The 17370-nt window shown below is 38.2% G+C and overlaps 2 protein-coding genes across 2 annotated transcripts; both read right to left on the minus strand.

Moving 5' to 3' along the window:
* Positions 1-4727: 4727 nt before the first annotated feature.
* LOC106938496 (tripartite motif-containing protein 45-like) lies at positions 4728-9039 on the minus strand. The gene is made up of 6 exons (XM_015020565.1): positions 8045-9039; positions 6638-6926; positions 6378-6523; positions 5731-6047; positions 5415-5544; positions 4728-4809 (listed from the first exon to the last, which is right to left on the minus strand). Exons 1-6 carry the CDS (start codon positions 8533-8535, stop codon positions 4728-4730), a joined length of 1455 nt encoding a protein of 484 aa, XP_014876051.1. The 5' UTR covers positions 8536-9039.
* A 415-nt stretch (positions 9040-9454) lies between these two features.
* Positions 9455-13074, minus strand: LOC106938497 (V-set domain containing T-cell activation inhibitor 1-like). Its single transcript, XM_015020566.1, has 5 exons — positions 12649-13074; positions 12124-12188; positions 10989-11345; positions 10657-10908; positions 9455-9879 (listed from the first exon to the last, which is right to left on the minus strand). The coding sequence occupies exons 1-5, from the start codon at positions 12678-12680 to the stop codon at positions 9767-9769; spliced, it is 819 nt and encodes a 272-aa protein (XP_014876052.1). The 5' UTR covers positions 12681-13074; the 3' UTR covers positions 9455-9766.
* Positions 13075-17370: the final 4296 nt, after the last annotated feature.

The following is a 17370-nucleotide window of genomic DNA, read 5'->3' on the forward strand; positions in this document are numbered from 1 at the left end:
TGGTCTGAGGCTGTTTTGCTGCTTCAGGAAAAAAAACAAAACAAAAAAAAAAACAACTAAACTCAAGCACACTTGGGTTGTGCAGGTCGATTTTCTGAGGGGTCCAGCTAGTCTATCTCGAAATGACTCAAAAAGGGATGCTTTTAGAGTAGCCAGTCAAAGTCTGAACTTAGATTTAATTGTAATGCTCTGGGGTTAACTTAAACATGCCATCAATGTTGAAAAACGGTCTATTGTCGCCAATTTAAAATTAATAATGTTTAAAAAATTGCAAAAAAAAAAGAATGGTGCAAAAAGTCTATTACCTTTGCTATTTGAAAGTATAATTGAACGCAATTGTTGTTGAAATCCTGTTCAAAACAAAACAATTCTGAATAACCTATTCAGAAAAAAAAAACAAAAAAAAACTCAATTCACCTCTGATATCTTATTGTGTCGTTAATCTAATGACATCACTACAAAAACAACATCCTGTGTATTAAAATAAAAGTAGCTCCCATCCTGTCTCACTCATTATTTTTATCATTTGTATCATACATCAAAACATGATAACTCTTTAGACTTTGAGCTGAATGAGTTTGACCTTATTGAACATAGTGTAATAAAATAATAAACAATGTTATAAAATACATTTAAAACAAAAGGAAACAAAACACAAGCAAATCAAAAAAGAATAGCAGTAAAGTATATTTACACATTCAAACGAATGGGTAGAACTATTAACTTATTTTTACACCCACCCCGTGGATTACATAAATCTAAACATAGATTTATATAGTGCTGAGTAAACTGAAGAAGTGGATAATAATAAATACAGCCATGTGGGTCCATCCACCCTATTGTCTGTCCTTGTATTATATGGTGAATACCTCCAGCAGTCATTGGGTGGGAGACAGGTCAACAGTCCATCACAGGGCACGGAGGTCCACATAGTTGATATATTCTATGACATGATAGGTAAATTAGCTTTAAGGTAAAAAAAAAAAGGGTTTTGAGAATTTTTGACAGTGAAGCCACCAAGACCTCAAAGTATTGACTGTATTGTTTGCATTTATTTATCTATTAGTAAAGATTCCCATTAAATAGAAATATTTAACTATTTAACTTTACCTCATGCACGTTGCTGTTGCTGATCTGGAGAGCTCCTTCAGTGACAGACTGTTGCATCCTAGGTGCGCAAAGGAGCGGTGTCATAGATCCTTCCTCCCAGAAGCTGTGAGACTTCATAAACATTACTGCTCCCAGCAAACTCAATAAGTGTTCACATATATATTTATGTTGAAATGTTTTCTTATTCTTATTCTGTTCTTATATTCCATCTTTGTGTGAACCTACTTGCTTTGATTGCCTGTCACTTTGCTACTGCTACATAGAAACTCCCCCATTATACAGCAGTTAAGAAATTTCTATTCTAGCATATTCTATTTGTTCCTCTCCGTGACATTAACATACCTGAATTTACATTTATACAGCCATTGGTGTTTACACAGTAGGCTAGAGACCACAAGACCTGTCTCTCACTCTAACTTTTTCAGTTGCAGTTTATTACTACAACACTTTGCATGAAAGGAATATCATATACTGTAAATATCTTTAAAAATGTATTTCAGAAAGCTATCTCATCCATAAAGCCTGAACAGTCTTGGCATAAGAACAAGCACCTGTTGGACTTTATGGATGCTATGACCCAAATCACTTTGTGAAGCAAAACGTTAGGTCTTCATTAAGAAGTTCTAGTATTTTATTATATAGATATGTAATAATAGCAAGATAAACCCCCACAGCACACAGTGTCTTGCACTGTGTATTTCCTGGGGATTTTATGTGATAGACTAACTCAAAGTAGAGCATAACTGTGAAGACCAAGAACAAGGATACATAACTTTCAATTTCTTATACAAATAACTATTAGAAAATTGTTTTGAATAATGTATCCTGCTCCGGTGACTTGGTTTATAGATCCACCTTTATATAGCAATCACAAATGGATGCCCTTAAGGGTACACCAAGATTCTAGATAGTGGACATTTGCCCATATGTCTTTCCAATTCCAACTCAGTCAGCCTGAATAGAGAAGATCTCTGAACAGTAATGTTCAAATCCTACCACATATTCTGTGTTGGACTTAGGTCTGGACTTTGATGTGGACATTCCAACTCAATAATGTACATTGATCTAAAACATTTAACCACTGAAAATTGACACAGCACATCACGTTGAACACACCATCTCCATCCTTCACAATGGTGTGTTTAGGGTAATGTGAAGTGTTAGTTTTTGTTTGTTTTTTTGCCACACAACATTTTGCATGTATGTTAACTTTATGTCTCATCTCACTAGAACATATTCCACTTGTTTACTTTGTTCGCTTTAAGCTTGTGCCAAAACTCAATCAATCAATAAATGCCAGAACTGTACCTTTTTATATGTTCTTGTAAAATATGATTTTTAAAATTGTAATTTTATCAATAGAGTTAGATCTTGCAGTGTTTTAATTATTTGGAACAAAATCATTCAACTTTTGTTTTAAAACCATTTGTAATTTTCCAGTGTAGTGCTATAATACTTCACACTACAGTACCTTCCCTTTGCTGTAGCTCCCTCCTGTGGTAAATGAAATCTTTATATAGAGCCAAGTCTGCAGTGTTTATTCAACACAAGCAAACTTAGCAAAGAAGAATTATTTTTGAAACACTTCAAAATGAATTGATATATATATATATAAACTGATGTAACATAAATGCCTAACTATCAGCTCATATGAAGAGTAGCTTTGGTTCAGTCAGTTGCTTGAATTTCCTAAATCATATTACCATAAAAGTGGCTGAATGCTTCCCCCTGGTGTTGGTGAAATGATCGAGCATTGAGTGGTCATAATGAAACAGTCCGTAGTAATGGAGACGGGTCGTCATAAACATGAAACTTTAGATACTAACAAGGAATCTTATGTCATCTAGAGCAGTGTTTTGAGTTTTTTTCACGTCACTAAAAGCAGGAGCTTTAATTTCCCAAAGACATCATCGCCTCTATTGCTCATACCCACCCACACACACCACCAACAGTAATATTGAAAGAGCCCTTTACATTTTACACATTTTCTCAAAGTATTGCATGAGTTCAAAGTGAACAAATCTGGTCTTAGTCATTTCAGTGAGCATGCAATGTACACAAATTGTAACCGGTGCTGGAATATGGCCCCTATTTATTGTAATTACTTACATATGTGGTTTTCTGGCTACAACTCTCCTCTCATGGTGTTTGCCTAGAAGTTTTCTGATCGCTGTTCCTGAGAGTAACATTTTTTAGAAGCATATTTAGGGTTTTTTGTTTATAAATAAATAACCTAAAAATGTCACCTCTCAACATGTCAACACTGTAAAACGCCAACAGGAACTGTCTGTGTAACTATGCTTTACCTCCTGCATGTTATACACTATTTCATGCTTTAATTACATATCTGACCATGTAAAGAATTTGTATTGACATTAGGTTTTGTTTTTGTCACCCACTCGTGACATATATTGCACCATAAATGCAGAAAACATCCTACTAAGGAATTACTCAAGTGTTATCCCAAAGAATCATTTGTATTTTTGAGAAATAAAAGGTTATCTCACACTTTTCAAGTTAAGAACATAGATTTCCTTTTTTTTTTTTTTTTCATATTCACTATATTTTCCAGATGTACTTCCTCGAAGTTGGAGATAAGACGATGTTATATACGGCGATGTAATCTAACATGAGACAAAAGGCAGTGCATGACAGAAAACAAAGCAAACCCAGACTGGAAAATGTCTCGCACAGAGCAGAGAAAGATATCATCAAATCTAAAAGGTGCTTGCTTCTTTTTCCCACAACGAGTTTTCAGTTTCACACACATGAGCAATTGCTAATAACTTTCCCCAAGACCCTTTTACCTCAAAATGAGCCCACTGCACAAACACCCACAAGGTTTGGCTATTGCATGACTCTGTGGTAAATTGTCACATCCTCACATCTGAAACTTCAAAATCCCCTACTATAAACATGTGCAAGAGTTGAGGAGGGTTAGCTAGTAGTCTTTCAAATGTACTCACAAAAAGCACTTTTACTATAAAGTTTCCAAGCAGTAATAATGCATTGATATTTTAAAAAGTGCCACTTTTTTAACAGTATCAGTTAAAATGTGCAATATCCTGGCCAACGCTGACAGAGGGCACTAGTGGTCCATGAAATGTCTTCCACAAAAAGGCTATTTAACTGTGCAGAACTTCAGCAACTCAGTAGCAGACTGCAGCAGCACATAGCAATAATAGAAACATGAAGATTTGAAGGAATATGCAGTATACAGTATACTATTATATGGCCTACAATAGTGTACAGATTTCCAACTTTGGTCATACATTGATTTGTACAGTCAAAGTCACTTTCACACCATGTATCTTGTCAAATGTTACACATTTCACAGTTTTAAAGTGCATTTCCATTTAATCAGATCGTCAATGAGCTGTTATTTGGCATGAAAGATCATGAGATAAGATTTTCAACAAGATTCTTCTGCTGTGTGTAGGTGTGTGATGGCTTGCGTAGGAAGAGAGAAAGAGTGAAATGGTGAATGGCCTACACTTGTATAGCGCTTTATCAAGTCTGTGGACTCCAAAATGCTTTACACTACAATCGGTCATGGTGGTAAGCTACGCTGTAGCCAGAACTACCCCGGGATAGACTGACAGAAGTAAGGATGCCATTCAATCGGCACCACGAGGCCCACTGACCACCAGCAACCAAAATGGGTGAAGTGTCAAGCCCAAGGGCACAATGGCAAAGTGACTTGAACACAGAGAGCAGGAGTTCGAACCGGCAATTCACTGGTTACAGGACAAATACTTACTTCCTGAGCTGCTGCTGCCCCACTTGAATGCCTGTGAGTCACACAGTAAAGAGTAAGTCTAACAGCTGCTGATGCGCAATATTTCATGCTTAAATAAGAGTGGAACCATTGATATTTTCGCTGATCAATGCAGATCAATCATCTCTTTACTGAGTGACTCCCACACATTCAAGTTGAATTCATAAGGGTATTGCTCAAATTATCGAGGCTTGTTTAATTCCCTGTCCTCGTTGCTTCTAGCACTGAATTAACTTTACAGGATTTGAAATATTGCTAAAGCTTTAAATACATTATCAGTACACATGGTAAGATATTTTTTTCTGATAGTTTTGTTTAATTAATAAATTTGGTTAATGTTGAAATCGGCCCCACTATTGATACACATTTCACCACATCCGTCCTGAAAGGTTTTGAAGACGCCTTGTATTGCCTGCCTTCAAAACCTTTCAGGACGGATGTGGCGANAACTGGAAGTTGCTGGATGTCTCATTTTCTTACCCTTTCTGAATCAACAATGGTTGGCGGAGCAGACATGTTTACTCACCAGTTCTTCTTCTCTTTGTGGACGATGCTGACCAGGACGTGTTCTCCTCCTCGAGCCAGCCGCTCCCCACCGGAGTCCCGACACACCAGAGTAAAATGTCCCCGCTGGGCTACCGTTCCCTGCTGCAGACCTGTGACCATGACGGAGTGGAAGGTTAGAAAAATGGCATTACTGAATCGTAGCTGCATGGCATCAGAAAATGCACAAGAGATGTAAAATTTAACGTATTCTTACACAGATTTAAACAATTTCGTCTCAAACAAAACATAGCAACCAACCGACACAACAAAGACAAGATAAAAAGTTAGCTGCTCACCTTCTCCTTCAACGGTGCACCTGCTGACGTCCACCGTCCTGGAGTGGATCACGCCCACCAACGGGTAGCCCTCCACCTCTCCTGCCGGCTCCCTGGGCAGGAAGCAGACACTGCCGCCGTCGTCAGGGGCGACCGTCGCTGGGTGGGGGTCGTACCCGCTCTCCGCCAGGCTGGTCAGTCTCCTCAGGGTCACTCCTTTAGCACTGAGGATCTCAGCGTCGGAGCCACAGCTCAGCAGCCGCTCCGCAAACTCCACGCTCCCTCTGACGTCCAGCAGGGCCTGCTGCAGCTGCGCCCTCTGCAGGTGGAGGTGGTTTCTGGAGGAAGGAAGTGTTTGTGGTAAACCAAATAGCAGGGAACTATAGAGGCATTTTCATTACAGAATCTGCTTTTATTATCTACAACAGTGACTACATTATGATACCTATCTTTATTTATTTTCCATATTTAAAAAAAAAAGATTCTCATCTCCTTCTACAAAATAGCTGTTTTTCTCTTTTTGTAATTTGTTCTAACATTGGAAAATAAAAATAAGTATGAGTAGCTCTTTGAATGGAGATGGTTGCTGACCCCTGACCCTAGGAGCATATCGGAATTGTTTTTATTTCCCTGTCTAAAAACTCATTACAGTTGCAGTAATGTCCTACCTGCGTTGCACCCTGATCTCCTCCAGGCGGCGCAGCAGAGACAAGCAGTGAGCCTCCACCGCACTGGTGTACTCTCGTGCGAAAACTCTAATCTGATTGGCGGTTTCATCTGCTCGAACCTGCAAATTTTCTTGAGAAATTTCCACCTAAAGGAGAACCAGAATGCGAAAAATAAAGAGTTATGTTTTACATTCGAACATGAAAATCTAAATCGGTAGCTTATATTGGATAACAATATATAAATGGGTCTTTTTGGGGACCTTTTGCAGCGAGTCCTCCAGTCGCTCCAGACGAGGCCGAAGGCGCGCGCTGACCAGCTCTCGTATCCGGTCGCCATGACGGTCGATAACGTCGTGTGTCGGACAGCAGCGGTGGTCCCGGTGCAGCGTGGCCGCGCACTCCAGACAGACCGGCAGGTCGCAGGGCTGACAGAAGAGCCTCAGCTCCTGCCCGGGGTGAAGGGAGCAGAGGACGGGGCGGCACAGACGACCGCGGGCTTTCAGCTCCGTCACGGCCTGAATAGAATGAGACGCGGTTCGCTTCTGCCGCCTGCAGGTAGGAGGGAGAACACATCCTTCATGAGTCTTCTTCTTCTTTGTGGGTTTTATGGCGGGCTTAGATGTATTATCGCCATCTAGTGTGCTGGAGTGTGGGCTTGAGTATTTTTCTTATCCATTTAAACTAAATTTTTATAATACCGTTTCCTTTGGAAATTTAATTTATCAAATGTTTAAACACCTTGCTCAATTTTAATGTCTCTGAACTATATTTTCTTAATTCTTGTTTATTTTTTTCTCTACTCGTCCTACATTTTACACAGCAAATTATTATATGCTGTACTGTTTCCATGTCCATACCACGACCACATCTACCTGTTGGATGTTTACCCACCAAATGTAAAGTTTTATTTAATCCTGTATCTCTGAGACGTAACCTTGTCATACTCGTTCCTTTTGGTTCTTCAAAATGTATGGCAAGATAAAAGAAAAAGGTTCTGCTAAACAGCAGAGGTCAAATATGTCAGTGTAGTCACAAAGAACAGGACATTCAGACTGTCCAACAAAGTATTAGGACCATTAGAGATAAAAGGGGAAAAAAGAGATCATGTGAAATTGAGTATGGGGGACAAATTTGAAAAGAAAAAAATGTCTACAGATGTTTTCTACTCAATCTGACTGCTGTTTTCTTTCTTTCTTTGCAAAAAACAAGAGGCAAAAATTTACATCTTTGAAGTCAATAGAGATGAGCCCCAAAATACTCACATCTGTAACTGGTGCAGATGCTGCAAATATAAAGTTTTACAGGCCTAACATTTTACAGTTTTAGTTTTCAAAATATATAAGCTTTAAAGTTTACAATATTACTTGTGTTGGTCTATTCATCCCACTAAAACATTATGGTTTCAGGTAACCTCAAAAAATAAAATAAAGAAAGAGGCATGGATATTTTTTGAAAGGATTTAGAATTATAAGAATTCAAATTTGATTTATTTTTCAGAATAAAGTTTTTAAATTTAGTCCTTTTTTATAGCAAAGCAACACATTGTGTTCTCAAGTGTGTTTAACAATAACTGGTGGAGTTTTGAGCTAAAACCGAGAGAATAAAACAGATTTAGTAACTCTGTCAGACTCCTTGAGAACAGTCCAGAAAGTAGGGCCTACTCCCACCTGTGCGCCTGGCGGCAGAACTCGCACAGGTTCAGGCTGCACACCTCGCAGCGGCTCTCGGCGCTTCCTTCGCCGCACAGGTCGCAGCCCAGCGGGCCGTCGCTCACCAGGGTCTCCAGGAATACCTCGTCCAGCGCCAGGTGGTCTGTGCTGAGTCCGGCCGGTCCGGACCGAGGGATATCCACCTCGGTGTCACACTCTGGGCAGAGCACGGTGAACGAGAGGGAGTCTCGGTCCTGTTCCGCCGCCTCCCCGCTCCTACCTCCGCCCTCCGGTGCGGTGAAGTGGCCCCGCGGAGACGTCGAAAACGGCTCCAGCTGCCCGATGCAGTCGGAGCAGAAGGTGTGCAGGCAGGGCAGGATTTTGGGCTCCCGGTACAAGTGTTTGCACACCCTGCAGACTGCTCTCGGGTTTACAGAAGCACTTTGAGGTTCCGGTTCCGAGCTCACTGTCTGCTTGTCTGCGGTTTCTTTCTGCTCTGACTGGGACATGGTTGGTTTTGGGGGACTTCCTGCGCCAAAATCAGAGCAAAACCCACCGAGTTCAAGCGAGTTGTCAGAGTTTAGAAAAAACTCACCCCGATATCACTGTTGTTCTCTGCAAGTCGCACCGAATAACTGTTTTTCTCACACGAGTCATAAAACTACTTTTACAAACTTTTCTGCCTAATTAAAATCCACTTTTCCTCGGTAAAGTAAGCTGCGTTCAAAGCCGCATGGGACATTTGACACCTCACGAACTAACGGACCAATGGGAAGCTCCTCTCCGCTATTCGGGGAGGTCCATAAACATTCCTGTAGTCTTTACTGCCAAACTGGGACTCAGACAGATTATACTATCAAAATATTTTATAAAAAGTCATAAAATATTTCCAACAGTAATAAGAGAATGCAATATATTAATTAAAGAACAATTTTTTTATATTTGGAAAAGGGACGTGTAAATCATAGTACCTTAAACTTAAAAAGGACTTTTCACATTTGCTTATTTATAGAAAGGATTTTGTTTCGCAACTTCTTTTGGGCTTGATTGAAAAAAAAAAATGGAAATAAAGATATTATTCTCAGCAACAGGAATATCATTTAGGTCAGTCTTTCTTTGAAAACATTTGTGATATTATATCAAGTTTAACAAAGTACAAGCACAACCTGATCCTGTTTATTGTGAAATTAAAGAGAATGTAAAAATGAGATTATTAAAAAAAATAAAATAATACTTTGTGTTCAACTTAACATTTAATACTGGAAGAAGATTTTAATTTGTGGAAATTTTTGCTCTGAAGTCTCTATCTGGCTAAGTTTTTAAAATAATTTTATATGTTGCACATAAAATTACATCACAAACAGTTTAATCCAACTTTTTGTGATGTAATTTCCAGTTTTGTTGCATTTACTTTATTCAAGAATACACAAGGATTTACATAGTTTAATAGGAGAAAAGCTAAAAAAATAAATACACTACGGCAAGAAAAACAGACTTCTAAATCATTTTTCTTGTCATCAGTTACAATACAGGTTAAAAATTATTTACATACATGTAATTGAAACATACACAGGAATTAATTAACCAGCACAATATTCCATGACATATATTACAATAAAAATGGAGAGTTAAACTTTAGTTATCACTACTTAAATAAACTGCATCTGTTCTTGAATGTACCCAGAATATAGACAATATTTGACAATGTTTTTAAAGCAAAGATAATAAGGCTGTATTTACCTACACCACATAAAACATGCACAGGACAGATGTAATAATATTTAGATAAAACGAAACAAGCTGGGTTGAAGCGACACTGAAGGTGAAGAAGGTCCTTCCCAAAACACCACTGCCTGGAAGACACACAAGATTAGATACTGAATGTAAAATTGTATATTTTGGTCAAGTTGAGAGCAATTTCCAGGTTTTATATTAAATATTTCTGCTACTTTTCACCTGAATTTATCTATTACAGTTATTCAGCGGTCCAAGTGTTGCACAATCCTTATGTTGAAGATCAAGATTCTTACAATAAAGAGAAGATGTTAAAAAACTTTATAAGACATGTGCCACTAATGGAGCACATGTCTTATAAAGACAGGTGTTCAGGTGATAAGTCAATAACATTATATACTGTATAAATCACACAGTTTGGTGAAGGTAAGAGTTTTTCACCGTCCAAAATGTGAAGCGAAACAACAAAATATGTGTCGAAGTATTGCTTTTTTGGCGTGACGGTGGATCAGGAGGTACATGTTTGTCCTACAACCACTGGGTTGCTGGTTCAAATCTTGTTCCCTCCATCTCAGCCGTCGTGTTTGTATCTTCACGGTCAAAGGTCGTGGTGGTGCAAATAAAACGAGAATCTCTCTTCTGTCAGTCTGCCTCAGGGCAACAATGTAGCTTAGCATCATCAATGTATGAATGACTGAATGTAGCGTAAAACACTTTGGTTTGCTTGGCACAATGGAAATCCAGGACATTTACCATATATGTTGGGGTTAACAGTATGCTGTATTACATGAGTTTTGTTAATGGTAAATATGATGTAAATTTTCCCTTTGTTCAGTAGTCAAGAGTTCTTGTTATGTCAGTAGAAAGGCATCATAAAGGCTCAACCAAGACTGTACCTGATATAGTTGCTTCGGTGACTGCCACCACTAAGCTGTTTTCGATCCTGCAGCTGTAGGTCTCGCTGACCTTCGCAGACTGTAGAGAGCTCAAGAGACTGTAAATCCCCGGTGAGCGTTCAGTGAAACTTGTGTTTGCGTTCAGTTCATTCCCGGTTTGGTTCAGCCACGTGACGTCTGGTTTAGGAAACCAGCTGCTCGCCTCAGAGGTCAGGATGCTGTTAGAGAACTTTAGTGTCGGCACTGAAAAGACTGCGACAGCAAAGGAACGTATTTATTAAGCACAAGACAATTTTATCAGAAAATGTAATTTAGGGAAACTGAGGGTTTACCTGCTGTCCGGAGCTGAATGCTGACTGTCCCATGGGCGACAGAGGACCGAATGGTGCAGGTGTACTCTCCCTCGTCACTGCTTCTCACGCTCCGCAGCAGCAGAGAGGCGTTACCTATGGCTACAGCGTCAGGGAAGACCTGAGCTCTGCCTTTAAACGCTGACGCTTGCCCATCAAGAGCCGGAGCTCTGTTCTCGTAACGATAAACCGTTCCCAGATCCGTTTTCTCCCAGCTGACCGACACCTCACCCAGCCTGTTTGGTTGACTTTCTGCAGAAACATAGCAGCTGAGAATCTGGTCCTCGCCGAGGTTGGCGACCGGTTTGGTGTTGCTGCTCACCACCTTGGACGTGGATTCTGCAGACGACAATTTGGTCTCAAAATACATATGATGTCTTCTAGCCCAATACTTGAATGTTTTTAAGGAGGAAAAACATTTTAGAAGTACAACTCAACACTAGCTGTCTTTCCATTACGAATATGCGCAAAACTTTGAAGATAGTCCACTAACATTGAAAAAACTTAATTTTGTAATTGCGGTGTTTCCATTTCCATTAAATAAGAGCCGCAACTAAATACGTGAATAAGTTTGTTCACCCGATAAGTCAAAGATTTTGACGGGCCTTCCCACTTCCTATTGTCTTCTTCGTCTTTTCTGCAAGTAAATAAAATCCAGTTGTTGATCCCAGGACTCATGTGATGCGTAAAACATGTTTCCATTACAGTTTTGTGAAATACATTAATTTCTGTACATCTGAAAAACTACCTCATCCTTCACAAAACGCTTTTATTGAAAAACGTGAGTTTGTTTTAATCAAAACTTCCACGTTTCCATTCAGCAAATTTATTTTAAAAATTCCAATTTATGCAATTCTATGGAAACACAGTTACTGTTAATAGTGTAACTTCAACTAGAACAAGCAGTCAAACAGAGGTTTGCATATTAGTACGGCTCTGTGCATAAGGAAACATATGGTTTCATGCTTGGAACGCCTTGTGTCATTCCAGCAGCCACAAGGATCAACTGCTCTTCAGTATAAACAAACAGAACATACTGAACACACCCATTACATGTCTGCCATTGCTAAGCCTGACTGAGTCATCACTACTACTAATAATAATATTAGGGTCTTACTTGAGAAGGCCAGGGTCAAGATGAGGACGATGAAGGCTGCTAACAGGACATTGAGGGTCACCAAGCTACATGTGGAGAGAAACAATCAGGAAACTGGAATGAAACAGGTTTATTCATACATTTACATATGAGAGATGCAAAGTTCCTTGTTTCAGAATATTATTGCTTTTACATCTTTTATTGCTTGATGTTATTTATTGTTACACTGGAAGTCTGATAAATGTCCCTCAGTATCCCAGTGGGTTCATTTTAGAACCTTGAGGAAATTACATGCACTTTATGAGGATGTACAAAAAAGGTTTTACAAAAAAATGTGTCAATATTTTCTTTATTTTTCAAACTTTGAGTTTTTGTTAAAAAACATATCCACAAAACTAGTACATACTATCACTTATTTGATACACTGTTTTGTCAGTATTATGGTAAGGTGTATATATTCAACAAAAAACAGCTGTAGAGACAACTCATTTCAAAATGTTCAAAAAGTTCTCTTCATTATCAGAACCAAATTTCTGCAAAGCTTACGTGAAAAAAATGATTTGTCCGACCGTAGCCATGCCTCTAGAAGATCCTCTTGTTGCTTAGCTCGGTTCGGTCCAGATATTCTGCTCATGTGCCTCTTATCTCCACAGATAATTCCTGTACACGTTTATCCTGCAGCCTGCATAGAGCGACTGTCTCCTGCTTTCCTCTGCATGCAGAACACAACACCATGAGTAAACATTACTCTTTAGGTGTGGGCTTTGCTCTGTTGTCACAACGCCTCATTTAGCTCTGCAAAATAAAAACTTCAGCGTGACAGGCGGAAGAATTCAGAGTCAGTATCTAGTTTGGTTCATTTTAAGCTAAATGTTCATATTGTCATTATTGCATTTTTCAAATACTGAAGTAGCAAGCATTATCAACTCTAGCTTAAATTCTTGGCGAGCTAACATGTAACCTATTCTGAGGCTTTTTGTAGTCTATGCTACTCCATCTTGTTTATTAAGATCATGTTTACGTCTTTTTAGTGTGTCATAGTTTATAACTAAACCCTGGACCTTGAATGCAACATTTGGTACGATGTTATACGTAAAGTACTTAAAAGTTTATTTACGTGGTACCTTTCCACACTGTCCACAGTCTGGGTCCAACATCTTGGAAAGATAGCTCTCCTCTTGGTTCTGGGTTGGGAGACCACTAAAAGTTTCGGAGTTTATAAGCTCAGAATACAGGAAAAGGTATATATTTGAATCAAATCTTAAATATACAATGGACCCTGTAAAGGTCTGACAAAAATGTTAAAATGAAACCCAGATCTGATTGGTGGTCAGTGTAGCTACATTAAAACAGGAGGTGTTTGGGTTTCTGTGGTTGGGCGAATCAGGACCTTCGCCAGCTTCTTCTGACTAAAACAAGTGAATCATGAAGAATATTATGAGGACACATTATGATTGTGACAATAATGTTTCCTTGAATCCATGAGCAAACAGAGAGATGCGACAGTGTGGAGTAGAAACAAATAAAAAAGCAACCACATCAATTTTCAAGTCATGTTCAGAAATTCAACCAACCTCAAATATTCGCGTGACTTGCAGTATGGTACAAGATCCCTGTAATCTTAAACACTCCAAATAGAAATGACTTCAGGAAAACTAACTTTTCAAGATGTTTTTATGAGGTGTTATCTTTTTATACGTCTGACAAATCAGATGACATGATGGATCGATCTGAGCAGGATAAAACTGTTCTTGAGACACAGACAGAAAACAACAATAATACAAAATAAATAGTCTGTTAATGTTGCCTTTCTGTAAATATACAATATCTATCAAATATACAGATAAAGAACACTCTTCGGTTGGATGTTTGTTTTTGTTTTCTCATGCTTTTATTTTGAAGATTGCTAACATCTCTCTTTGAGGTCAACATTTTGTAGTTTCTCTTTTTATTTCAGGTCTTATTTAGAGAATAGAAAGTTATTTTTATACTGAAATTAAAAAACTGAATATCTGACATTCTTTGACATCCTTTTATTAATCTGCGATCACATTTAATACAGTTTTTGTTATTATTTACAATAGATGTGAGATGTATAATGGTCTTTTAGGACCATTATAGATATGGGGGGGAAAAAATCAAAGGGTAAATTTTCATGAAAAAAAAACCTCAGATGTCTAATACATTTTCAAGATTTCAGAATTTTTTCTTGCAAATTAATTGACTTTTCAAACTCAGAAATTTCCATGACTTTTTCTGAAAAATTTCTGAAATTAATCTCAAAATGTCAGATTTTTTTTTCTCATAAATTTTTGACTTTCTCGTGGAAATGACATTAGGACATTTTAATGAAAAAAGAATAACAGTTACAGTGAAAATAACAGAATCATAGAGCAGTCCTGTCCTTCATGTTACATAGTGTTGCTAAAGAAAGATGGCGTCTATTCTGTTTGTTCTTGTTCATGGTTGTTTTCTCCAGTTTTTTCTCTTTCAACTTCTGTCATGTAAAAGGACGATGCTGAGACATTTCCCCAGACTTCAGAAATTTCAAAGACATTTTCACCATTTTCTAGATGCTCATGGTGCCTGATACTTTTAATGTAGTTCTCACAGAGTTTTTCTGCTTTCTCTTTTGCCATTTTTTGTAGCTCCTCATTCAAATGGTTGCCGACTTCCTCTGCCAGCAGGTTGTCATACACCACGCTGTAGTAGGGAGCTCCACATCTGTACCCTGCTTTCCAGGCTCTCCAAACTTCTGAGATGCTCCAGAGAAACAAAAAACTGCAGCACAGACCAAGGCCAATGTCCTGAGAGAAAAAGAGAAATTAATTCAAAAAGATCTGAATTTATCTTAAGGGACGGTGACTTTAAGGATAACTGTAACCTGATATTTTATAATATTATATTTTAAAGTAAAATCACTTTAAATAATGCACTGATGTAAAGTCAAAGACTCAAAACCTTTTTGTACTCCTGTCTTCAATCTGACACTAAATAAATGCCAACATCACAGGTTTGGAGAGTTCTGTCTCGAAAAGAAATGCAAAATAGCATAAGATTCTTCTAAATAAGTTTATTCCAGTTACTTGAAACTGACATCAAAACTAATCTGCTTTGAGCTCCATAATCAGTGCAGTGATACTCACAAGTGACATGGTCTTGTAGTAGTCCCGGGTCCGTTCCTCTTCGTAGGTCAGATTTGTTTTGCAAGGCATTCCAGTCTGAGTTGAGTTGAGGTTTGTCCTCAGGCAGAAGTACCAGTCTCCATCAAAGAAAACCAGAGAAATCCAGAGAGCTGTGAGACTGGTGAACCTTATGATCAATTTTACGAAGTAGTGCCCGCAACAGCTACTTGGGCAATAGCATCTGAAGACTCGTTGACTGGAAAAAGGTTTTCGGCGGTAAAAAGGCTCAACAATGTTGACGACAAAAGTCAGGATCAAGGGAGGCAAAAACAAGTATAAGAAACCGCTGGGATGTAAACCAGGCCTGCAGGAGCAAATGAAGTGCATGTCAAATACATACTGCAGGATGGAGAAGAGGACAACCAGCAGGAACATGCTGACAGCATGTTGCACCAGTTTCAAGAGCCTTGTGGCGGACTCTGCACCCAATGTTGGCATTTTGTCTGAAGAGTTTGAAGTCTCTGTTGCTCTGGTTGTGTCGACGTCTTCTTGATGTTCTCACCTTCCACTCTGGGTGAAGTCAAAATGCCTTCATCCCTTACGCTGCTTTCCACTTTTTATCTACAACTAAACCACAATAAATGTGAGCCAGTGGTGAACCACGGTGTGCCACTGCTTTCATAATGATGGTGCCGCTTGCTTTCAGTTTTCAGAGATTTCTGAAACTCTTGAACTTTTTGTAATTTAGTCAACATTACACTGAAGAAAGATGTACTTTGGATGCTTATAATTTTGTTTTTTTGTGTTCACTTGTCCTGTCTGTCGTGCTGCTGTCTGTCTTGGTCAGGTCACCTTTGTGAAAGACGTCTTGATCTCAACGGGTTTTTATTTGTTCAAATAAAGGTTTAATAAAAAATAAAACAATCGACTTTGAATTATGACTGCACTAGACTCTTTAAAACCCCAACGCGGTCCGGCAGAGCCGCACTGACACCACGCATGCTTTTGTGTAGTTTTGGGAACTGACGGTCTGACGGGACTTGCTCTATTTTAAAAGCCGATGAATCTTTCCTCGTTCCTTGTGTGCAGAAAATATTTTGTTAATGTTTGGCAGAATGAATTTTGATGGTTTTCAGTCAGTTTCCTTTTGCTTTGCTAACGTTAGTGTGGTGTAAAAAGAGTGTCTGTTCATAGAAAAGACAAAGTTCAATGTGGTTGTAAAATGTAAAGTTGTAAAATAAATAAATAAACTAAGTGTAGTGGTGATTTGATAAACTTTTTTCGGGTTATTATCCAGTTAGCCAGCAGCCTAACTGGATAATAACCTTTATTAATCTGAAGAAACCCACATGGTGGTTTATGATTTACCCTCCAGTTCAGACCAACACACTGTGAACCACTGCTTCAACATTTGGAGGATGTTTTAATTTTGAAAGTGTGGTTAACATCCATGTTAATTCACATCCCATTTATGTTCCCATTTTCTATTTGACATGCAAACCTTTGACAGACTTTTTCAGCTGTTGGAAAAAAAAGTTCAATTACTTCCATAAACAAGTTTCTCTTCCCTTTTTTACTTCCATAACTAATAACAAATTGCCTCAGTTCATTCTGGACCAACGTAATGGTTGGTTTGTAGTTTTTCTGATTTTGTTTTTGTTTAACTTTTTTCACTCAATTTTTTCCTAAATATAAATTCATTATTATTATTTGAATGTATGAGTCATTTTGTGTCTGTTATAGGGGAAAATTGGGATACCTCACTGTACGATTGTCTATATTTTGATAAATGGATAATATCAACCAACTGTTGATCCATTAAAATCTTCTGTACAATGAAATGGACTCCGAAATTATTATGTTCAGCTTAGATATTGAATCTTTACTTACGAATAATAACAATCTGTCTACAGTCACTGGAACATTTCCTTGACACCAGATCTACAGAAATTACCCTACTTTTAATTAAACTAGCTGTTTTTGTTATGAAGAGGAAAACATCTTAGAAAAGATGTTGAGCCTTCAAAATTTACACATATAATCTGATTTACCAGATGTAAAAAAAAAAAAAAAAAAAAAAAAAAAGCCCCTGTTTAAAAAGTTGTTTTTCCCCCCCCTTTTTTTTTTTGGGGTTTTAATTTTT

Source organism: Poecilia latipinna, unplaced genomic scaffold, assembly GCF_001443285.1.
Source record: "Poecilia latipinna isolate Pla-1442-1.1 unplaced genomic scaffold, P_latipinna-1.0 Scaffold2607, whole genome shotgun sequence".
Classification (NCBI taxonomy): domain Eukaryota; kingdom Metazoa; phylum Chordata; class Actinopteri; order Cyprinodontiformes; family Poeciliidae; genus Poecilia; species Poecilia latipinna.